At 49.6% G+C, this 24,883-nt stretch overlaps 1 protein-coding gene across 1 annotated transcript in view; it reads right to left on the reverse strand.

Moving 5' to 3' along the window:
* The window catches only part of MYO5B (myosin VB), a 385,365-nt gene that overhangs the window by 32,470 nt on the left and 328,012 nt on the right, over positions 1-24,883 (reverse strand). The window contains exons 21-27 of the mRNA XM_079718130.1: positions 24,259-24,498; positions 18,273-18,506; positions 9,489-9,573; positions 8,550-8,698; positions 7,313-7,432; positions 5,362-5,502; positions 1,607-1,672 (exon numbers count right to left, since the gene is read on the reverse strand). Of these exons, the coding sequence (XP_079574256.1) occupies positions 1,607-1,672; positions 5,362-5,502; positions 7,313-7,432; positions 8,550-8,698; positions 9,489-9,573; positions 18,273-18,506; positions 24,259-24,498 (1,035 nt within the window). The remainder of the gene's footprint in view (positions 1-1,606; positions 1,673-5,361; positions 5,503-7,312; positions 7,433-8,549; positions 8,699-9,488; positions 9,574-18,272; positions 18,507-24,258; positions 24,499-24,883) is intronic.

The following is a 24,883-nucleotide window of genomic DNA, read 5'->3' on the forward strand; positions in this document are numbered from 1 at the left end:
GCATTTATCACAACAAGACACTCCCCTGCCCCTGGGAAGGTGTTAAATCTTTTAAATATCACATGAGAAAGTAAGTCTAATCAATAATTCAAAAGAGAAAAACCTACCTAGCACCCTCTTCCTATACCATTAGTGTGGCCTTACTTGTTCAAAAAGCTGTGGAAATGACTCAGGGCTGTTCTCCTGAGCAATATGGCTGTTACCAGAGTAATCTGCAGTCCTGTAAGTGGGACCAGGCTGAGTGGCCCTGGCAGACTGGATATATTCCCAACTCCCAAGCCTCTGGGAAAGAGGACAGGGAAGTGGGAATGCTCCATCTAATGCCCCTTTTCTGTACCTCCCACCCACCCCTGCCCACCCGCCGCATCGCTGCAGTAAATGCAGGCCCGCTTGTCCTCAGACCCGAGGCCTTCCACCCTCCACCTGGCCACCCGCTGCTGGACACGCTGGGAGAGCCCTCGGCCTTACATATCTCCATGCTAGTCTGGATTGTTTTTCAAACTGAGTCCATTCCACTGGCACATTTTACTTTAACTGAAACTGTATCAGGTAGGTAAGATACATGTGACATAATAATAAATATATATTTGGTCTCTGGCTCTGGTTCCTGGAAGAGCTTCTTAAACTCCTGTAACCTCCTAGTGTTAGAGGTGAGAGGAACATCTTCTATTATATTTGGTCTTAGTCCCTGGTTCCTGGCACAGAGCTCCTAAACCCTTGGAATTTCCTGAGTGAGGAGGTGAGGGAAGTGTCTTCTGTTATTCATCATAAGCCCCTTTGAACCACGATGGAGTTTATGCTGAGGTAACTCTTGGAGGATGGGGGCTTCCAGAGGACCCAAGCCTGGGGTTAGAGCCCTGCAGCCTTCAGCCCACCCATCGACCTTAGGAAAGGGAGGAGGAGGGCAGGAGATGGAGTTAAACGCCAACGGCCAATGATTTAACCCCATGATGCCTGTGTGACGGAACCTCCACAAAACCTCTCTGTGACAGGGTTTGGGAGCTTCCGGTCGATGAACACGTGGAGGTGTCTGGAGAGGGCTGGACACTCCGAGTCCCCTCCCACATGCGTCACACCCCTTCCATCTGGCCTTTCCTGAGTTGTACCCTTCACAGTAAACCAGTAATAGTAAGTAAAACGCTTTCCTGAGTTCTGTGAACCATTCTAACAAATCATCAAACGTTGAGGAGGGGGGCACGGGAACCCATGATCGTAGCAGAGTCCTGGGGACCCACCGATGTGACTGGCACCTGAAGAGGGGGAAGTCTTGTGGGGCTGAGCCCCTAACCAGCAGGGTCTGTGTTAACCCTCGCAAGTTTGTGCCACAATTGAATTTAATTGTAGGACTCCTAGTTGGTGTCCACAGAGAACTGGAGAATTGCTTGATGTGGAAAACTCATACATTTTGTGTCAGGGGTGTTTGGAGTAAATACAGATTTTCCTTCATTTCAAAGATGAAGAAACTCAAGTGCAGGAAGGGGAAACTGGGGGCTTATGGCTCCACTTATTCGTAGACAGAAGCTCAGGACTGGACTTGCCGTTGCCCAGCACCATCATCCGTCCTCCGTAGGGTGAGTTAAGGAAGCTTGTCTTCCAAGAATCTTACCTTCAGACTGTTGTAGGCTAGACCTGCATCCTGGTCCAAATCTAAGTCACTACTTGGCTGTTCCGCCTGCATGGATGAAGAGGCAAGGAGGTGAGCATGGGCTGCAAGGCAGCTGTTCCACAGGACGATTTCCCACCACGGTCAGGACGTGCTTGCTTTGTCCTTGCTTGTGCCCGGCACTCCCACCCTCTGTATGTCCGCCTCCTTCCTGCCAAGATGCAGCTCACTACCTCAGGCCACCACGGAGCTCCCTCCTGCCTGCCCACATCCCCTACGTAAGTTTATTCACATGATCTTCACAAGTACCTACAGGTTGAACACAAATAACACTGAGTTATGGGTTGAACCATGTCCCCAAAAAGATACACCGAAGTCCTAAGCCCTGGTACCTGTGAATGTCACCCAGTTTGGAAATAGGGCCTTTGCAGATATAATCAAGTCAAGATGAGGGCATTAGGATGGTCCCTTGTCTGACGTGACTGGTGTCCTTATAAGAAGGGGAGAAGACACACACACAGGGAAGACCACCCCCCCCCCCACGTGAACTGAAGACGGAGGCAGAGCTTGGAGTCATGCAGCTGCAGGTCGAGGAATGCCCAGGGCCGCCAGCAGCCCAGACACTCAAAGAGAGGCATGGAGCAGATCGTCCCAAAAGCCTTTAGGAGAGCATGGCCCTGTTGACACCTTAATTGTTGGCTCCTGGTCTCCAGAACTATGAGAGAATAAAGTTATGTTGTTTTAAGCCATCTAGTTCGTGGTACTTTGTTTCAGTAGTCCTAGGAAACCAGCACCGTTAGACTTGTGTGCTTATTAGGAAGGTTGACATATAATAATGATGTACTTATTATGAGGTTGAAGAGCCCCTCTTCGTTTTTTTTTGGTGGGGGGGGGAAGTCTGTGTGTGCACATGTGTATTGTTTTCCCAACTAAGTCACTCTGAGCACCTTGTGGAGAAGCCTGCTTTCTCTATGTCGCTCTACAATAGGCAGTGTGACAGCTGGCCCGCTACGGAGCACCATGAACGCTGTCTGACTTCACAGCTCCACAGCTGGTGGGTGTGGACAGCAACAACGGGAACACTAGCCCATCAGGACTCAGCCGAGCCAATGACTCCTATCATTGTTTGGCAGCTATTGGACTTGACCTGTCCAATGAGATGGGGTAGAAACACCCTCACAAATGGTTCACTGCTAGGGGTGATTTCACGTAGTGAGTCATAGTCCCTGAATAAGATGGGTTTTTGGAGCTAAAATCTGACAGTGCTTAATTAGACATCCACAGTGCTATCAACCTGAAGTCCAGCTGTGGATGGATTAGGTGGGTCCCAGGCTTGGAGACTGGGGCTGGATCTGAGCAGCCCTTTCCAGGTCAAGGACTGTGACACTGGCTGCACTGTTTCCAGTCTGCAACCTGGGAAAGCGACGCTCCAGGCTACCAGTCTCTGCTTCGTCTCCAGTTCTCCCACTATTCCCAGTGGTAGGGGATGTGACTGCTCAGGGTCAGCTCATGACCCGCTCGCCTGGGGAGAGGCCTGCACCTGTGTTCTACGTAGCATGGGCTTGCTGCACGACCATGGATTATTGTTAAGTGCATTAGGTTCTTGGAAGATGGAGATCATCTATCCCAATCTGAGGAGCTGTATTAGGGTGGACCAGCAGTTATGTTTCTAAGTGGACAGCCCACTGGAATCCCGCTGATAGCCATGGTGACTTTGCCAGGCCTGGGGAAAGGCAGCCAGATGGATGGGAAGTCAACACATGGATGGACTGTCCCAGAGGCCCCACCTCATGACAGGCTTGGTGACTCCCTCACTGACAGGCTCCCTACAGACCTCCCTGTCATTCCTCATCCAGAGCCTGGCTTCTCTCTATAGCCAAGACCTGGGCCATATCACTCCAGACCAAAGACCTAGGTGGCTCAGAATTTCTCTTGGGACCCAGGGCAGATCCAAGAACATGATCTCTGAAAGCTCAGTTTCAGGGTTTCTGCAGAGGGATTCCATACTCTCCTCTGGACCACTTCTTCCTTTCTTACCAAACTCTGGCAGAAACAAGGTCATTCTTCTTAAACAGAGATCCTCAATGCACGTTACAGGGCTGTGAGCCAAGCCTGCGGTTCTAACTTTTGCTCAGTAATTATTTTTTAATGAAAGATATACCCCTTTCTATCTGGTTTCAAGACAAGCAGAAGTCCTAAAGCCAAGATTCCAAAATTATTTGGCATTTCTGCAGAGCCTGGCGAGTGAGCCTTCAGGGACAGCTGGGCGGCCAGGAACTTTCACGTCAGGCGTTGTCTGACGTCTGTGCAGCTTCTCATCTATTTGATTTGTGCTCGCCTGTCAGGGCAGATTCTCTTCTAATTGAATGAGTCATTTATAAACCTAATCCTTTCACCCTCCGTTCTGAATCTAATCCACCTGAAAGATTTAAATCCATCAGCGAGATTTACCTCCCCACTTACTGCTCAGGAAAAAACCCTAAGAATTTACCAGTAATACCGATCAACATCTGTATCACATTTGATTGGAAAGGGAAGTCGGGTGTTACAAAAGGAGAAAGTGTGTAGGGGTGGGGTGTGGGTAGGGCTGAGGATGCAGGGAGGGGGTCGAACCCCGCAAGGGGCAACTCAAGCCTGAGAACACACCCAAGGCCTTTCATAAACCCACAGTGAGGTCAGCTAATGATGTGACCCATGTCCGAAACGGCCTCACATCCCATTAGAAGCCGTCCTCGTAGCAAGAGGAGGACCACTTGCTCTCTATTCCTACAGCATCAACCTGTTGGTACTCAACCTGGCATTTATTTGAGCGCTACCGATGTGATTTTTTATCCTTCACCCGTGTTATGTCTGGTCCTCCTGACCTAGATTCCACATTCCTCGAATTTATAATCTAGTCAGCGGGGGGATTTCTCTTCCGTTTGTATCTCCCTCATTTAATAAATACTTTGAACACCTACTGTGAGTCCGGCACCAGCATAGTGCTGAGCATAGCATAGGTGCCCAGTGGGTCCTTGGGATGGAGTGATACATCTGGGGACACTAAGGTTTCAAAAAATATCTTTTCAAGACCCAAGATACTGATGATAATTTAGATTGAGGCGAGGCTTCAGTCCTGGGTGACTGCAAACTTGGTCTGCCCCTGACCCAATGGGACTAAACTCAAGCCCACACCAGATTCCAGGTACAAACAGGCATTGATTTTCTCTAAGATTTGACTTTGGCCTGTATAGTCGACCCTTGGATCACATGGGTTTGAACTGCACAGGTCCACTTATTCGTGCATTTTTTTCAATAGTAAATACTACAGCACTGCACCATCTGTGACTGGTTGAATCCTCAGATGCAGGACCAGGGCCGACTATACATCACAGGTGAGTTTTCAACTGTGCAGAGGGTTGGGCGCCCCCAGCCCGAGTTGTTCGAAGGTCAACTGTGTTTATACTCTAATTACGCCCTGGTTCTCTTTGCAAGTGGGTGACAATGACACAGACTCCCTGCTGGCTTCACCACTGGAAAGCCTTTACCCTGAAGGTACTGGGGAAGCTGACTCCTGTCCGACTGGCGTGATGTGGGCACTTGCAGAGAAGATTCGATACGCCATCAAGACAAGATGAAGCTCTTCCCTGAAACCCAGCCCCAGCATGACCTCTCGTGGTCACACCTGACCCCGTGAGCCCTGGCAGGAGTGAGCTGGGTCATTCTGACGTCAGCACCCTCCGGGTGCGGCCCTGCGGGCTCGCAGCTCCTTCACGCACCGGGATTTTCTTGCTGTCCTGCTGTTCTTTCTTCTCCAGTTGCACCTGCAGTTTCTTCCTCTCCTGCTCAAGCTCTCGCACCCTCTTCTGCAGCTTCAGGAAGACTGTCAGGTCCATGGCCGCCTTCTCCAGGCCAATTTCCTTCCGAGGAAGACAGGGAGCAGGAAGAAGAGGTTTTAATAGCACAGATGCCTTAGGAACACACGACGCCCCCAGGGCCAGCTGCCTCCGTCTGTCCTCCCTCTCCCTCCCAAACATCAAGCCACGCCTCTGAGACAAAGCCAATGCCAACCAACTATCAATCTCGTATTAAAGTTGGTGCTCCAGGCTCATTTTCTGTCTACGTAACATCTGAGTCTCAGCCACCTATATTCCTCCTGTGGAGCCACCTAAGATGACCAATCATATACTCAAGGAACAAATGGATAAAGACACAGCCTTTTTATTTGGAAGTTAAAAAAAGAGCTCATTTCTGGAAAATGGTCTCACACAGAGAAGTTGTAAAACTCAGGATATAATGCTTCCTGATGAAGGATCCATGTGCTTACTAATCACCATTAAACGTGCTGTCGAACACCACTTGACTGCACCTTGAATCAAAAATCAACGCTTGTCCTGCCAGGGAACCCACTTATCCAACAGATCCTGCAGCATCAATTTCCCAGTAGATTTCTTCCTTCAGATTCATGCCTGGGTTTGTCCTCCAGGGTCTGTCACGTGTGGGTGTGCATGGACAAACGTGTATCGGCACAAGCATATCCACATGGATCTTAAAAGTACATGTTTGTACATAAGGGACAACATAATTTGGTTCAGCCAGCACTTAATGAATGCTGCTCTGGCCAATCCCAAGAACCAGCCTCAGCTTCCCGGAAGAATATAAATCCACTGATGGAACTGCTTAGGCCTGCACGTAAACCATCACATATACAAACACCTGGGTGGTGCATCTGGAGTTCGGGCTGACCGAAGCCTCTGGGGGACCCAGACTTAGGAGACTGCAAAGCAAAACCAAGGGCCTTAAGCCGGCATTTATTAAATGCTTACTAAGTGCATACAGCAGGCAGCAAACCACATCAAACTGTACAGCAGCCAGACCTTTACCTGGAGGACCTCCTTTTCTATCCTTCCATCTCTCGCCATCTCTCACCATCCTTCACTTTCCTTTACAGGACTTAACGGTACTCGCAATTGTATTATAAGCTTCCTCCATCAACTGATTAGTGTCTAACTCTCCATCAGACAAGCTCCATGAGGGCAGGGATGTTCTCTGGCTCGATCACTGCTGTTTCTCCAGTACCCACCAGCAGTGCCTGGCACAAGGATGTGATCAAAGCACATTTGTTTTTATAACCGTCCCTCTTCCACATCTATCTTCACGTGCTTCATACAGTTTTACGTGCTTGTGATTTTCTGCTTTTCAAATGCCAGAGGAAAAACTGTGTGTCTGTGTATCTTTGATAAAATTACACACAGACTATAAAGACCGCTGTGTGACTCTAAGAGGCTATTACCGACAAAGATACATTTCGCTCAGCAAATATCTGTTGTTTCAAATATTTGTTGCTGTCCTCTGAGTTTTAGCCAGCTTTTGTTGTTGATATTACTGTATGTGCTGTGATACTAAATGGGGATGATAAATTATATCTCTTTTAACGACTCAGCTGTTCCAGCTATTTCACCTCTCTGCAACAGGTCCTCAGTTTTGCAAGAGGGATCAGGGATCTTCCCTTATGCAGAGCGGGAACAATAATGTATTGCCTTGCACAGTGAATATTAACTCCAGAGAACCGTCTATAAGTCCGCCACAGTCTGAGTGACCCTGCTGTCAGGAATGAGCCCGGGGAACTGTGGTCCCAGAAACAGAACAGCGCTGGTGGGGGAAGCTCCACACAGGTCACAGACCCTCCCTCTGCAGCACAGACAACAGCCAAGAGCCTGTCTTACTCACCTCCACCTGTTGGAGGGCATCTTCTGCATCTCCGACCTCAGATGTCGAGATGGAGGGGTAATTAGAGTCAGATTCTAAGCTACTCTGGTTTGATGGGTTCCGCCTGTGGCCTGGGGTTTGCTGTTTAGGGAGAAACATGTGAAAATACATAATGAACTAATGTTAACAAGAACTATTATTTTTCAAATAACAGTAGACTCTAGAATTGGACTTTTGCCTCCTTTGTCAACAAGAATAGGTACCACTGTTTCTTGGAATGATGGCTAAACAGAGCTGTTCCCACGAGAAATGTCACCTACAGTTCTTACATCTGTCCAGCTAAGCAACAAAATGACACTTGGAAGAGAACTCAGCTCTACAGCGGGTCTGTGTTCCCTGTAAATGAAATGCAAATCCCTAACACTGGGCCAAATTCTCTGAAAAGTCCTGGGGAAAAGACCCTTAACACCCGAACAGCCTGAAGTACACAGACAGTCCTGTCACCGCCCCCCTCTTGAAGAGAACACTGCACACCGGCCCCTCAAGGCCCCTGCTTCAACCTGCACTCCACCAATCCTGTTTCTGAAAATAGTAAGCATATTAGAAACAGAGCTTATCCTTTATACTGTTCACTTAAAAATTACTCTTTTCCACCCTTGCATCTGATTGGGCGCTGAGAGTAAAAACTGATGTCGGTAGGAAAATTTTAGATTTCTATGTATGTTTCTACTCAGCTTCTCTTCCTGGTTCCTATGCAATTAATTTATTCAGTCTCGTTTGAATACGCGTTTCTGGAGGGAATAGTTACATGGGGTAAAAGGGAATGACAAATCGTGAAACATGAAAACGTTCCTCTGTACCTGCGTGGCATCGAGGGTTAGGAGAAACCCTCAGACCCTTGCAGGCCTGCCCGCAGCCTGAGCTCCCCATGCCATTCCTGTTTCCACACAGGGATTCTCCCAGAATAGGAAACAAGAAAGAGAACACATCTACGTGGGTGGAATTTTCCTTCAAGTCCTAACCGAGATCTTCGTAAGACCCCAAAGTTGGGAAAGGAGCTGCCCTCGGGAAGGACTCCCTGCCCAGCTACTTGCTTGTGTGAGATCTACCCGCGGGAGGGGTGAGAAGTGACACGGGGAGGCGACACTGTTCGTGCAGCACCGACCACCGGGCATCACTGTGCCAGTCGGCACTGCAGGGCCAGCGGCGCGAGAACAAGGGCTGCAGAGCCGGTGGGCGGGGGAACTGCCCTCCTTGCCTTTATGATGGTCATCTCGTCCCGGAGGTTGTCGTATCTCTGCTCCAGCCGGGAATACTCCTTCACGAGGTTCTGGTACCGGGAGCGTTCCTCCTCCAGCTCCTTCTTCATCAGGAGGTTTTCCTTGACGAAGTTCTGGGCAAATTCATCTGGAAAGCAAGTGCACGGAGCTGCACGCTGGCTTGGCATGGCTTCCCTTGGAGCGTGACCACTCGTGCCTGCTGACTAAACTCTTGTTAAAAGGCTGCCCACAACAGGCTCACAACACAGATACTTGGCGAGTTTATTCGGCGACCTCACCCTCTGCAGAGTCCAGGGAGGTTTGCTCCCAAGGCTCGCTGCAGTCTTCCGGAGCGGGGAAGGCCCACTCTGCCCCTAGGGGCTGGGGAGAGAAGCCGGCTGTACACATGACAACTCTGCTCAGCTAACAGGCCGAGCGAGTTGTCCTGTGTCTTACAGTTGTCTTACAACAACTGTCATAGCAACTGCTGGCAGCAATGCTGGAAGAACCCAGGTTCTGTTCCAGAGTTTCTTCCTTATTTCTGTCTTTCAGGTTCTTGTGCAGAGAGATTAAAGGAGATAAGGCCGCAGGTGAGGTGGGGGTAAGGAGGGAAGGCTAAAAGGTAACACAGGTGGGCTTTTCTCCCACTAAAACTTATGATTCACATCAGTGGAAAGAAACAATTTTTAAAGGGAAATTTAAAACAGTTAAAGACCATGCTGGGTGAGTCTGTGCACTCAGGTGATTAAAACTCCTGAAACCAAATGTCGGCCACAGGATCTTAAAGATCACCCTTCTTTTTCATCTCTCTCCTGTTGAAACCCTTTCCCCACTGCAGCATCCTGACTAACTACACGCTTGGTAGAAACCTTTGGGGAAAATTAGTGTGGAAAAGAACTTAAAATCCAAAAGGAAATTTCCTGCACTTTGGTACCTACCTTTAGATTGGCACAGGATTTGGTTGTTAAGCTGTTCCTTCTCATCTTTCAAGAGGGCATTTTCTTGCTCCAGGTCTGCAACTCGCTGAAAGAGAGAGCAGGGGGAAAAATATTTGCCTGTGAAGCCGGGCAGAGGAAAGGCTCCTTTTGTGAGGTTTGAACTTCAGCTGGTTAAGTTTAAATGCCCCTTTTACTAAAGAAAATGGAATCGGCCAAAGCTGCTTTCATTTGGGCATTAAAAAGTGTACACTGAAAGAAAAATCCCATTAGAACAAGGCAGATGAGTTTACCACTGTTTATGGTTTTGCAATGCCCACAGAAACCTCATGAAAAGTCTACGCCAAGGTCGTACGCTGTGTTCAGGATCTTACAATGATAACTGGCCTTCTTGTATTTAGTTCCGTGTCTTGGTAAATTGTGACCTCTCATATCTGAGCCTCAGGAAAGCCTAAAGCTCACAATGAAGAATTATCCCTGGTCTTCACCCGCCCCTGCCCGTGTGTGTCTCACTGGACCCGCACAGCTCAGATGCTGGGGAAGGGAAGGAGCCTTGCTATTGACTTTCAACTAAAGGATGTGAATTATGTTCAATGAAGCTGCTGTTTTACTAAGCACAGTACCCTGTGCTAGGTGTGGCAAAAGACAAAAAAATGAGCATAAGACAGGCTCCCAGGTTTTGGTCTGAGCGATGAGCATAAACAACCTCGCTCCCTTTGGCTGAAGAAATAGCTTCTGGCTATCTTTGGTACATTTTATGACCTACCGGGGAGAGGCTTCTTCCCGACCTGTGTAGAAAGAGCCTCAAAATGCCATCCTCAGTACAATAACAGAACACGTGATAACCAGCCTGCGCAGAGTAGCTGAGACGAGATGGTGACCTACCAGAATTGCTACCTAGGAGACTGTGGCATGGAATCCAGGGGGAGAGACGGTCACACAGATCCCAGAGGACCCACGTGCACTCCCTAGAAATGCTGCTAGACCCCGTGGCAGGAAAAGCAGGAAAGGAGGCCCCGGGGATGCTGGCTGAAGGGCAGAAGCCCTGGAGGGGTTTGAATTCCAACTGGCTATGTTTCAAGGCCATCTTCCCTTCCTCCTGGCTTTAAAGATAAGCGTAAGGCACCAAGAGGTGAGTTAAGAGAACTGCTCCCCCAACCCCCAGCATCACGGAGAAAGGGTCAGGAGAGAACTGCACCAAGGCTGGAGTCCAGGACGGAGGTCTGTTGTTCTCCCCTTAGGAATTCAGAAGGCAGTGGCTCCCACTTAGGTGCCTTGGCCCCTCTGGGGAGCTGCTGATAGTCTGCAGGCGGCGTGCTCTCAAAGGATCCTTACAGAGAAGAGCAGACGCACAGGACTGGCAGAGGCTTGCAAAAGCTCCAAGCCATCTGCTAACCCTCCACTAACACGACCTGACTCCTTCAAACTTCAAAGAGGTTTCAATCTCCTTCAAAATGTGGCTTAAGGGCTTCTCTGGTGGCGCAGTGGTTTAGAGTCCGCCTGCCGATGCAGGGGACACGGGTTCATGCCCTGGTCCGGGAAGATCCCACAGGCCGCGGGGCGGCTGGGCCCGTGAGCCATGGCTGCTGAGCCTGTGCGTCCGGAGCCTGTGCTCTGCAAGGGGAGAGGCCACAGCAGTGAGAGGCCCGTGTACCGCAAAAAAAAAAATAAATGTGGCTCAAAACTACCTTCCAGGACACTGTCCCATCCTGGCAACGGGACACTGCAGCTCCTTCTCAACCTCAGTTCAGATGGACTCAGTTTCCCTCGTCAGCTCATCTGCGGATGTACCGCTGAGAGTTACAGGAATGAGGCTCTGACTAGTGAGTGCAATGCTGACGTTATTCTAGGTCGAGAACGACCGGCACTACGTCTTCATATTCAGCAGACCCCTTCCCACCAAGCAGATTATTACCCCCTTCGTGGTCAGGAACTCTCTCTACGGAGGATCAGGCAAAGGACCATGTTCTGCCTCCCCACAGGATATCAAATGAGATAAGGCTGGTAAATATGTATACACTCATGTAACTAATTATACCAAACTGTTATCTTCGTCGACAATTTATTTTTTCTTATAATGAACACAACTGATGTTTCGTATCTACAGAGAGTAAACCTGACTTGGTGGTGAGGGCAAAGTATAAAAGAAAAAGCATCGAGATGGATGCTGTTTTATCATCAAAGGCTCCCACTTGCTAAGCTTAGTTCTGGCCCAGGGGGTGACACAGGGCAAGGCTGTCACTCATCCATCAGACACTTCCTGATGCGCTTCTCTGTACCAGGAGCCTTGCCAGGGGCTAGGGGATGCAAAATGAACAAGACTCAAGATAGCTGCCCACAGAGAGGGCCCAGCCTAGCAGGCGTGAGGAACAGGTGGGTAACAGCGAGAAAACAGGTAAGGGCCATGGCAGGTCGTAAAGCAGGGTTTCTCAGCCTTGGCACTACGGCCCTGCCCCCTGGCAGACACTCGGTTTCCTCACCCACCTGCTCAGCCTGGACCAGAGGCCTCAGCAGGACCCAGGGGCCACGTATCAGGCTGTCACATCATCAGTACCCGGCCCGACGCGGCCACCTAACGCTTGTTGAATGAATGAATTGCCCTGCAGATCCAGTTAAGGAGCCTAAGATTTCCTCATGCAAAAATCAGGACTGCTTTAAAGGGTTTTTTTGTTGTTGTTGTTTTTTGGTTTTTAACATGTGTTTATAGTTGACTAAAACATCTAGAAGACATGAGCTTGTTTAATCAAATCATTCAATTCAGCTCAGGAGGCACAGGAAAAAAGCACTCTTTAAATTCATCTAATTTGCTGTTATTGGACGTAGTTCACCACCCAATGACCTCACGTGTGCCTTTAAATTAGCTTGGTAAATACTCAAAATAGCTTTCCCTTTTCTAGGTGTACAAGTAAAGTCAAACGGAAAACAACCAACAGAAGAAACCACGTGGTCTGAACCTCTACAAAAAAGAGCCCACCCAGGGTGCAGCCAGAGTGAAGCCCCACCTGGTGCCACAGTCAGGAGGGCAGGACTCCAGTCCCCCTCAGAGAAGCAAGACTGCAACCTCTGAACCAGTGGACCCCGGTGGGTGGCTGTTCAGATCAGGCTGTGAAGTAACCAGACCCTCCATGGAACTAGGACTTCAATTCCCTAAACCACCTTCTGTATACACGGGCAGCTCACAGAGCAGGTGGTCCCGAGACGGCTTCCAAGATCACTCACAGTGCTCATCACCGTCCTCTGAGCGTCCTACAGGCAGGCAATGTCCCTCTGAAGTGGAGCGTCTGCCCAGTAGAGGGCGCATGCCACCACCACGAGGCTGGACCTGAAACCTCCATTCCTCTGAATGCAGGCGAAGATCATGAAGCTTCATTGCAGCCACCTGTGATCTAAAATCTCAGCCAAGGGCTTCCCTGGTGGCGCAGTGGTTGAGACTCCGCCTGCCGATGCAGGGGATATGGGTTCGTGCCCCGGTCTGGGAAGATCCCACATGCCGCGGAGCGGCTGGGCCCGTGAGCCATGGCCACTGAGCCTGAGCGTCCAGAGCCTGTGCTCCGCAACGGGAGAGGCCACAACAGTGAGAGGCCCGCGTACCGCAAAAACAAAAAAACAAAAATAAAATAAAATCTCAGCCAAGACTCCAGCTGGCGGGGCAGCCACGGTTATGAGCGTGTACCCACTAAAATCTTCTGTTGTGCGGGCGCCTCATTTCTTTCCTCTGTCTCCCTCCAAGGCTTTGATTCCAAAAGACAGGCCTCTGATGAACTCAGCTTTGTTATTCTAAGCCATTCATCAAAGTGGCATTGGGGAGCTTTGCTTTTCTGCCTGCCTGAGCAGTTCTGGAGGTAGGCGCACAGCAGGAGGGATGGGCCCCATCTCAGCTCCACATCCCAGGGAGGGCAGAGAGTGCCCCCCCAATCACACTTCCCCAGGTGCTGGCCATCTCCAGTCTCCCCAACCAGCTAGCATACGGAGAGTTTGTTGGCCGTAGTGGTGGGTGACAAACTTCTGCAGCCAAATGGCCTTCCTTTTGTTGTCAGAGACACAGGCTGCAGGGGGAGACACTAACAACACAGAATCAGGCAGGTGTGTCCTCTCAGCGTGATAAATAACACCTTCGCCAGCTGTGGAGGCTCATTGAACATCATTCAGCAGCTCCATTTTTTTTTTTTTTTTTGGTGGAGGGGTCTTTTAACTCTTGTACGGCAATATTTTTGGGAGTGTTTCTTACCTCTAAAAGGTGATTGGGGACAGATCATGAGAACCAACACTGGTGTAAATCAGGCTAGTTTAGTCCCTGGTAAGTTAAATGAAACAAATGCCTCAGTTAAGTAACTGCCTTTACTAGTGATAATGTTTGGGGATACAATGTAGCTCTGAGCTTTTGGTTTTGTTTTGACTTATTTTTTTCAAGTTGGGTTTTTGCACTGTAAAAAGAGCCAAATGCAAGTCTTCTAGTAGAAAACCACAGCTGGCTGTGGCCCTGAGCAGACCGGGTCCAGCTCGTAACCACTAGGCCACCCTGCATCCTGACAGGTCAGAAGGCTGACATATGAAGGACAGCGATGTCGAAGCCTGGAGCAGGCCTCAAACGCCTGGTTCCGACAGCAGAGTTACAGGAAGGCGTTCGGGGCGGGAGGGACCTGGTGTGTGCTTCAGGGACCAAGTGCATCAGACAGACTTGCTCATCTCTCTGGAGGGTTCATGGCCAATGTTGCCTTCAAGGTTAGAAGACCCTTCCTGATGGGACCTCACCACCTTCCTACCCTTCTCCTTGCTCCGTCCACCTCAGCCCGATGGCCTCCTCGTTGGTCCTTGAACCCACCCAGCCTACTCCCACCTCAGGGCTGACGCACCTGCTGTGACATTTGTCACCTGTTCCCCAGAAGTCTCCACGGCTCGCTCCTCATCACCTCACTCAGGTATCTTCTCAGAGGGAGTCTGAATGAAACACACCTCCCCTGGCCCCAAAGGTTCCTCTCTATCCCTTTACTCTGCTTTATTTCTCTTTCTTCTTCTTCTTCTTCTTTTTTTTTTTTTGGCGGTACGTGGGCCTCTCACTGTTGTGGCCTCTCCCGTTGCGGAGCACAGGCTCCGGATGCGCAGGCCCAGCAGCCATGGCTCATGGGCCCAGCCGCTCCGTGGCATGTGGGATCTTCCCAGACCAGGGCACAAACCTGCGTCCCCTGCGTCGGCAGGAGGACTCTCAACCACTGCGCCACCAGGGAAGCCCCTATTTCTCTTTATTGCACATGAGGGATAATTTGTATTTGATTCCCATCTGTATATTCTCCCATAACCCCCAAATATTTACACTCCCTAAGAATGAGAAGGACTTTTCAAATTGCTTACTTTTGCACCAGTGTGCAGAACAGTGCCTAACAAATACACTCAATAAATAACTACTGAATAAACAAAGGGCTGTGAGCTTCCATGATTTCTGCAGTGAGATTATGTCCTTCCATGAGACGGCATGGGGTCCTCTTTCTAACAACCATCAGCCTCCTTGTGAACCATGAAGCCTGCTGGTAGCACAACTCTGAGTCTTAATGGGCCAAAGAAGTCCTGTTCTGTATCTTTGGTGGGGAAAGACTCAAAACATTCCACTGTGAGAACTCCCCTACCCCCAAAGGCAGATCTTTTTACTTCTATTTGGAAAAACACAAAACCTTTACATTGGAACTATCCAAGGTAACTATCTGCTGGTGGTTTGGTGGCCGATGACACAATACAACACAGAACCCCAACTGCACCAGCCTGAACACTCAAGGCCTGCAGGGCTCACACGTGTCAAGGACCCTCGCTCAGAGCCAGGGACCTAGCTGTGGGCTGCTCCTTCTCACCCACCCACAGCCCTGCTCTGAGCCAGGCCGTGCTGGCCTCACCAGCAGAGCAGATTCTGGATAATGAGCCATTGCCTCTGTGTCAAGGGCAGCCCTGGGACTCATGTCTCTTTCATCAGGGATAGGAAACAGCACAGATGCACAAGTCCGTCAGCGCAGGGATCACTGACAGCTTTAAGAAGGAACAAAATACACATCCCACAGCTAACAGGAAAGGAGGCTCCAGGCCAAGGTGCAGACCACTCCGGGGAGGGGCCCCAACAGGACACCTTTAATAGAAGGACTGTCAGCTAGCTTCTGCAGCTGAGGGGTGTGTGTCATGCCCAGGCTCTGCCCCCAGGGAGGCCTGGCCTCCCACAGTCCAAGGCAGCATGGCCATGTGGCCTGACAATGAGAATGCTGTCAGAAGCGGGGAGACTTGAGTTTACCAGGATGCCAGTTCCAATACAACATTTGCTGACAGAAATATCAAATCCATTAAACAAACATCTACCAGCAGCCAGCTCCCTCCCTGCTTCGCCCGTCTCATCAATCTTGCTCAGCAAGGAGCAGGCTGCTGGACGAGCCGGAGAAGAAACCAACTGTCTGATTAGTCAGCGTTTGTTAAGACTGGACATGGTACCTTTGATAAATATTAAACCCAGACTAGGCAGAGAAGAACCAGAGGGGGAAAAAGCCAGCCCCTACCTGCCCTACCCCACAGCCACCAGAATAAACATTTGGAAGACCTTAGAGAAAGAGAAAAATCTGCTTCCACTTTTTCTCCTCCTGGAAAAAGATGGACATCGCACTTCATCATTTCACGCCAGTTTCTTAAGTTACCAGCTTGGGACTTGCTTATATTTGGAGTCAGGGAAGGTGCTTTTCTTGTTCTGCCTCTGTGCCTGCTATTCCCTTTTTGGCAGTGTCCTTGAATTTTTCTTTTTTCTTGCCAGGACCAAGCTCTCATTTTATTGATATTTAAGACCCAGGTCCAGACTTCAATAGCAACAATTTTTCCAAAGGAGAGGAGGCGGCAGCCCACTTCCTTATTTGGCTCACGGGGTATTATAAACCCTTAGGTTCCCTGGACGGAGACGTGGATACTTTAAAAGTACTCTGAGTCCCCACATCACAGTGCCCCAGGGGAAGCAGAGAAGGAGCCTGGGGAGTCCATGAGTCAAGTGCCCTCTGTGGAGGCGGAGACCGCAGACCCCAGTTTTGTGATCTGCTGGGTTAACAGACTTCCCAGCGTCTCATGTGACCAGCACCCATGTGCAGGGAACCTGCTTTTCTTTTTCTCCCAGGGTCACCAATCTCAAGAGTTTCCAGTTCTAATCCTGGCCTCTTCTCTCTGCCTGTGGATTTCACCACCTTGTCTTTTGTTCACATACAAGGGTTACTGTCTATCTCTTAGCAAGGATCCATAAACAACAAGTTTGGAATTCCATGCTTTCTACGTTACAGGCTTGTAGCTACATTGTAACATGAGTTTCCTTAAGCGTGTGCTTTACCCCAAAGAATGAAGTCTACTCCAGGAGTGGTGGGTGAACTGGCAGGTTTATCTGGGCAACAGGCTGCAGGGTGGCCTCTTTTGTGCCAGGCTGCCTGCAGCGGTAAGTCCTATGTCTCAATTTCCTCGTCACCTAATCCCCGTGTGGATCCCCCTTCTGACTCTGGGAAACCCCCTGGGATCTGGGGAAAGCGGTGGCTGACGGTGGGGAAGTTCTGCCCGGGACAGGAAGTGACGCAGTCAAGCCCAGCAGGAGCTGGGTCCGCAGGTGGATGGCAGTCCCCCTATTTCCCGGTTGTGCCTGAGGGCTCAGCCCAGGAGAAGGTAACTGGGCACAGGAAGAGAGAGGCACTACAGAGCAGGGCTGAGGGAGGTTCTTTTTCCTTCTAGAAACCATCAAATACCATCTCATGGAGCTGACTAGCTGCAAGTAGAAGGGGCCTAAAAAATGATCTAAACCAACCTTTCTTCTTCTTCTTTTCTTTTTTTTATTTAAAAACAGATGAGGGAACTAAGGCCAGTGAGATTTCCTGCATGCACTTGGTAATGGCAATGCAGGGATGAGAATCTGGAAACTCCTGTGTCTACCTCAGGATGCTTTCTGTGGCAGCATTCAGCTTGCCCCAATTTTTAAACACTGAAAATTATTATTTCAATGTTAGGAACACTGAGTCCTTCCCTCTTAGATTCTTAGCCCATCGTGACTCTCCAGTGATGGACAGGAACTAAATAAGTGGGCAGTGTGCCATCTTCCCTGTGGCTGCGGGTTGCCATAAAGATGGGGGAGAGAAGCAGTGTCCTGAGACCGTGGAAGGCTCCGCAGGGGCACATGGGACTTCCCTGGTTTGAACAGCTATCTTGGCAGTGGAGAAGGGAATCTCTGTATCCTGACATTTGAGATGGGGGAGTGGGGTCCAATCCCGTTTTATGGGGGTGGAAAGTAAACCTACAGAACACACCAACCAGAGGAGATTAGTCAGGCTGAAACTATCAACACTTAAACTTAAGGCAAATTCCCCAAAGCACTATGATTATGGGAAGGGATGCCCAGAGGTTGCCCCTAATCCCTGCAGGCAACGTTAAGAAGAAAGGCCACTACCTCTGTACCGTCTCTTCTGCCAACAGGAACTCGGACTGCAGAGCGGACTCAGTGGCTAGTCCTAGACTATAAGGAACATGCCTGCCCAAAGGTACGTGTGTGTAACCTTTCAGGGGGTGCCATCATGTCCAGGTAATGGCAGAAACTCAATAAGCACCTGTCAGGTGAAGGGACACGTGCTTGTGTGGGTTCCCCCAAAGCAGTGGCACTTTACATCTAGACACAGAGGGATGGTCAGTCTTGGGCACAAGCCCCAGTAAAGTCCATGGCAGTGTAACAGCTGGAAGAAGAAACCACTTCGGAGGGGTGCTCTGTTAGCCAGCCACCACCCAGCTGCCCCCCTGGCCCCGACACACCTTTCTCAGCTCATCCTTCTCCCGGGTGTGGGCGTCCTCCAGGACCTTGCGCTCCGAGTGGGCCCTCTGCAGCTCTGTCCGCAGGCTCTCGACCTCCTCCTGCAGCTGCGGGCTGCTGTCCCCACCCTGGCTCTGCTGGTAGCAGGCCAGCTCCCCCTTCAGCTTCTCTACCTCCGTGGCGTGTGTGGAGGTGATGGCTGACAGCTGCTCCGACAGCATCTTGAACTCTTTGTTCTGGAAGGGCACCAGCAAACAGGGAGGGAGGAAACAGAGGCAGAGAGCAAGGTTAGTGGGACAGGAACAAACACGAAGGCAATTAACAAAGGGACTTCCAAGGCGGTATTAAACCTCGATACCGAATGCTTGAGTGCTTTCTTGGCATCTCCCTAACAAAACTCTATTGTGAACCTAGGAGAAATAAAGGAAAAGAAAAAACACCAGTACTGACATTCAAGGAGTGTTTAGGAGCTGTGACAGAGCTGGCCGCTGGCCGACAGTGGTTAGCCTTCTGTGTCCGGCTGGAGGGATCTTACGCCCGGTTTTTAAGTTGCAGGAACAATGTTTTTGGCTTCTTGGAACTGCAGCCTTTGCTTTCCAGGATTCCCTGCTCTTTCGCGCTGGGCCCTCCTGTCCTTGGACTCACCAGCACAAAGAGCTGCAACCTAATCGCTGGCTCTGAGACAAAGGACCTCTTCAGCATCCCCTCTTCCAAGGAGGTCCTCCATGGGGCCTAGGGATCCCTCCCACCGCCTGTCAGCTTATCCTGTAAGACTCTGACTCCAGAAACTGACGCCCTGGCAGAACCCGTCCCTGCCGACGAGGTACCCAATCATGTACCCACTCAAGCAATAGGTAAGTGAGAAGCGTTCCCCCGGGTGCCTGGCAGAGGTACGGAGGGGGACTGGGAGGCAGACTGTGGATGAGCTCACACAGAGGAAGCCCTGAGGACCCAGGGCCAGTGTCAAGTTATAGTGTAAACATGGGCAGAAAGCGGTGCTGTAGTTGAGCACATCAGCTCAAAGTGGTCAGCAGGGAAAGTGGAGTGGAGGAAGTAGGGTTCTCCCAATAACCAAGCAAGCAAGCAACAGTCATTGATAAGTCTTCGTTGCTATTCTCTGTAGGAGCTCCAAGTAGAACAGAGCTACTGGCTAAACTACCAACAAGCTGGGGCATCAGGAACCAATGACTAATTCACACCAGCAATGAAGCTTCATGGAAAGCAGCGAGGAGAAGCAAAAGAACAGCTGTTGGACCCAGTACAACACCATGAACGCCATGGGACCCTAAGGCTGAGACCCACTGTTGGTGTCCAAGCGGTACATTTCCCTCATTGATCCAGCACAGAAAGATCCTCCCGCAGTCTGTGGAAACCTCCCAGTTATTACCTGACACACCCTTATGTCTGGTCTGGCAGTCGGCCTTGCTCTAAGTAATCACAAATAAGAAATCCAATTAGGTAGCATCTGTTTAAAAACCCCAGTGCCATCTGCACTGCCCACCCAGGTCTGGGTCTCCCAGGAAGCTGAAGAGTCTCTGCACAAGGGGGGTGGGGTTCAGGGAGGGAACATGTGTTGGACTAGCCACCCTGACTTTGTTCTCTCAGGTTCCTCCAGGTGCTGCAGCCTGGGTCAGATCCCCGGGAAGGTGGGAAGGAGGACGGGGCTGTGGAGGCCTCTAGATGGAGCAGGTGTGGGGTGCGGAGAGGCACACGACGTGAGGGTGACATCCTGCTATGGGCAGCGATGACACCCCAGGACCCTCATGCAAAGATAACATGTCTAGGAGGCCAGCTCTTTGCTTTCATCGACACGCACGCTGAGGCGAGGCTCTGGGAAGTTGGGGCGTTAAGAGACTGGACCCAGACAGACGTGTGCTCAGACCGCAGCTCTATCCTGATCAGCTGCGAACGTGTGGTCAGGTCATTCCACCTCCCTGTGCCTGGCTTCCTCAGGTGTGAAAGACGGATAATTGTAACTCCTTCCTCACAGGGTTTTATCAAGGCTCAGGGAGATTAAGGGCTTCCCTGGGGCCCGGCACCCAGTTGGTGCCTGATAAAGGGCAGCTTCTTCATCATTCAGTTCTCTAGGGACCCCCTGGGAGAGATGCTCCGAACTCTTTGCCGGCCACCTGGGGTGTGGGTGGGAGATTCCTAACAGCTGCACATTTCCTGTTCTGGAGGCATGGTTTTAGAAAGGAGGACCCCAGAAGGGCCCAGCGGTTTCCTGCCTCATTCTCACGCCATGGAACCCATGGCCGCGCAGCCAAGCCTGGCACAGGGAGTGGTGAGGGGCACTTGCTCTCTCATAGACCCCGGAAACCCTCCCTGTGATGGCAGGCCAGGCTCCCTGGAGCTGCCTTTGTCAGTGTGACCCGAGACCTGGCCAGCTCTGTCCTCCAGCGAGGGCCTTTCCCTGACAGCAGGGGGCTGGGGATTTCCATATGGACCCCTGTTCTCCTCGAGCTCCTCAGACATCCCGAGAGGATGCTTACTCTGCGCCACTGCTCAAGGGCACTGTACTACATGATTCACATCTATTAACTCATTCTCTTCTCACAAAAACCCTATGTAGTAAGGCTGATTAATATCTCCATTTCACAGTTGAGAAAACTGAGGCACAGAAGGACATAAAACTGTGACTTGTCACATACGATTTTTCAAATGTACATGGATGAAAAATATTAACTAATGTTTACTGAGTGCATACTAAGTACACTGAATCAAACTGATTTAAAAGGTAAATAAGTTTTTTTTTAAGATTCCACATGTAAGTGATATCATATGATATTTGTCTTAGAAACAGAGTCACAGATGTAGAAAACAAACTTATGTTTACCAGGGGGAAAAGAGGGGAAGGATAAACTGGGAGATTGGGATTGACACATACACACTACTGTATATAAAATAGATAACTAATAAGAGCTACTGTATAGCACAGGGAACTCTACTCGATACTCTGTAATGACCTATGTGGGAAAAGAATCTAAAAAAGAGTGGGTATGTGTATATGTATAACTTATCCACTTTACTGTATATCTGAAACTAACACAACATTGTAAATCAACTATACTCCAATAAAAAATTTTTAAAAATAGGAAAAAAAAAGAATCTTAATATGTTGTAAAATAAATAAATAAATAAATAAATAAATATAGAGGTTACTGACTGAATCCATACATTTGCATCATATTTTCATATATGAAATAAAATATATTTAAATATAGCCTTATACTCATAAAGGTCTAAGGAACTTGACCCTCATTGTAAAAAATATTGTTACCTCAACTGGGCTTCTCACTCTACACGCTGTGCTTGAATAAAGCCAGATTGATAGAGAGCCAAGTTCATAGGTTACATCATTTTGGCTCAAAAATGTCACACCACAGGCCTACACCAGGAACACTGCAAGAAATCATCCCAGGAACTGTCACTGAACTTACTGCTGAAGGATATTGTGAAGGATGTGGTTTATTACATCACAGATTCTGAAAACCCTCAGGAAAACTGTCTCAGCACCACGGACAGCTCCAAACCCTCCTAAACTCTTTCAACAGCTCTCAAGGGATCCTGGTTCCCTTCTTTCTGTTTGCTTGGGAGCTTCGTGCTAATTTTGCATCTTGTCTCTTTAGTTGGGTGCACAAAACCTTAAACATGAATTCTGGGCACTAACCTTACCCTGGTTTTATCTTTCAGTTTCCTCCTTTGCTGACTTCTTGGCAGTGGGGATAACTTTTTAAAAAAAGCTCCCCCTGGTGATTCTTCATTGCAGTCTGGAGTTGGGAACCACTTTATTAGCCACTTTATGGCATCAGTGAATTTTTGAGCTAGAAGTTAGAGATCTTACGCCAATTGTCTCTGAGGAACTCAAGGCCTAATGAGAGATTCGGCCATAACCCCGAACTGTCAGCTCTGGTTGCAAGTATAACTGAGACAGAACTCAAACCTCCATCCAGCTGGGACTTTGTCCACTACACCTCATGCTGCTCGGACAAATACTTTGGGATGCCTTCACCTATGTTGTTCCTGGCACACGTGTATCATTTCCTCCTGGCTAAGAACCTGTGTGTCAGGGGAGCAGCTGCCTGAGTTGTCTCCAGCCATAAAGAAACCCATTCACTTACAAAGTCTAGCCCTGCCTGCTAAGAGGCTGCAATAAAACAAGCCCTGGTGCCACGGACTACGCTGATGACTCCTCTCACGACACAGCACCAAGCATGTCCTTTGACACTGGGTCACGCACCCCACTGTCCAAGGACAATGCTGTCTATGTGAATGAACCCCAAACAAAGCTAAGGGTCTTCCTTGTTCTGAGGAATTCTCACATGTCTGAAGAATCCCCTAATATGCAGATATCCTAAAATTTGGTTGGAGGCAGCAGAACATTCTTTGGACGCAAACTGCCAAGTTTCAATCCTAGCCATGCTACTTATTAGCTGTGTGGCCTTGCGGGCTACTTAATCTCTCTGTGCCTGTTTAAAATGGGAATAATGTTAAATCTCATAGGGTTGTGGTAAGGATCAAATGAGTTAACACATGAGAACAGTGCCTAGCACACAGTCAGGCAACATGGGGAGGGACACAAGAAAGCAAGATCTAACCCCCCACCCCCCGCCTCTTCTCCTTACCCTCTGCACACAGGGCAACACCTGCCACTACTCACAGATGTTTGCCAAGCAGGAAGCTGAAGGCAAAAAGCTCTTTTAAAAATAGGCCTTTTAAATCTGCTTCTCTTTGATGTTCCAGCACATGGAGTATAAAATACCAGATTTATTCTTAACCTCTCAAGTCAACTTGAGAAATCAGCAATGCCAATGCAGGGCCCTATGGCTGGAACCCAGGGCCGAGGCAGCCAGGCAGTACGTGGGGCTCCTGGCAGGGTGCAGCAGTGCCAACAAAATCTGCTCGTCCCTCTGACTATACCTTGCTCAGAAGGTTAATTGGCACAATTTGACTATGCAAATGTCTTTCCTGGCCAGTCATCAATAGCCATAATAATAATGGCAATGATAATAATAATACAACCCTAGGTCCTCCTTGTGATTGTGTTTTCCAAATGGCTGATCCCAGAGTACAGACCTTTTCCTATCCACTCCTGATGCTCTGGGTAGATATGTCTTCCTCCCTGACCTGACCTATCACTGTGGGCCAACCAGGGCCAGGTATGTATTGAGTGTCCTCCACCCTGCACTGAGCTTTCTGTCTTGCTTCCCCACTAGGGAGCCAAGCCAAATAAGACACTGTAGAACTCACATAGAGACAGACACCCAAGGTGACAATTTCTTCTCCAGAAGCCGTCTTTTGCAAGAACAGAAAGGCAGGAACATTTAACCACTTTTGGGCTCCTGTTTAGGGCAGCTGGTTTAGGTGTAAAATGGCTCATTTATTTTCTTGCCCTATTGGGATTATGAGAAGCTTAAAAAAGTGCCTAGCATAGAATAGGTACAATAAAACCAGTGACTGCCAAAGCACTGCCTGGTGGCCCAACTCCAACTCTCTTCCTCCACACCACATACCACACGTCTTCAGCATGTTTCCCCCCTTCCTTTGCTCCATCTTCTTCTTTCCTTTCTCAGGAGGCACCTGAAACCCTCCAGGGCATTGCAAGAGCCTGGTCCTGAGGCCATTAATACCCTACAAGCAAGGTACCAGTGAGCCTGCTTTCAACTCTGGAAACCCATCTTAGCCACGACACAGGAAAGGACTGACACTTTAGTGACATTTGGGGTTAAAAAAACCAGCATCACCCTCGTTATGGCTGTGGGATCAGAAGACCTGGGCTGGAGTGCTGGTTCAGGCACTTTCTAATTCTGTGACCTTGGCCAAGTGCTTGATGCCCCCGATCCACAATTTGCTTATCTGTAAAATGGCCTCACGAAGTCTTGTGGGGATCAAACGAGAGCTCCCTGGGGAAGCCATGGGTCTCTCTCAAACATGCCCGTGGAGCCTCCCCATAGCCCCACCCCCTGGGTGGGAGCTCAAGACACCAACCTGGTCGTCGATCTTCCGCTGCAGCTGGACCACCTTGTTCTCCATGCCCACGTTGAGGCGTTTTAGGTGTTCTGCTGAGCGGGCCTCAATCTTGAGGGCCTTCAGCTCCTGCTTGGCCTTGAGCCTCCGGAAGCCGCACTGGATGACAATGGCTGCGCCCCGAAGCCGCTGGAAGGACCTGCGAGCCATCCAGCTCCGCACATGCTTCTGGATGATGGTGGCCTTGTGCTCCCTGAGGACCTGGCAGGGGACAAGCACACACCTGGTGGGTTTGCACTGCAGGACGGGAGCAAGGGGCTCATGTACTGCTCTGGGGAGACAGCCAAGGTCAGCGAGAGACAGCCTCCCTATGGCTTAGGGCTTTGGTGGCCATTTATTTTATGAACAACTTGTAACTAAGTTTGGCAGCCTGTGTACCTACAGGAAATCAGCTGTCAAACTCTCCTTTCTAGTTTTTTGTTTTGCTTTTTAACTTTTTATTGGTTAGGAAACCACAGTCTAAAAACCTCAAAGTTGGAGGGGCTTAAGGATTATCCAGCTGATAAGCTCCCCCATTCAACAGATGTGGATCCCCTCCTGGTGACGGTGAGTGGGAGAGATGAAGTGACACTGTCGAGTGAGATTG

This window comes from Hyperoodon ampullatus, assembly GCF_949752795.1.
Source record: "Hyperoodon ampullatus genome assembly, chromosome: 13".
NCBI classification, from domain to species: domain Eukaryota; kingdom Metazoa; phylum Chordata; class Mammalia; order Artiodactyla; family Ziphiidae; genus Hyperoodon; species Hyperoodon ampullatus.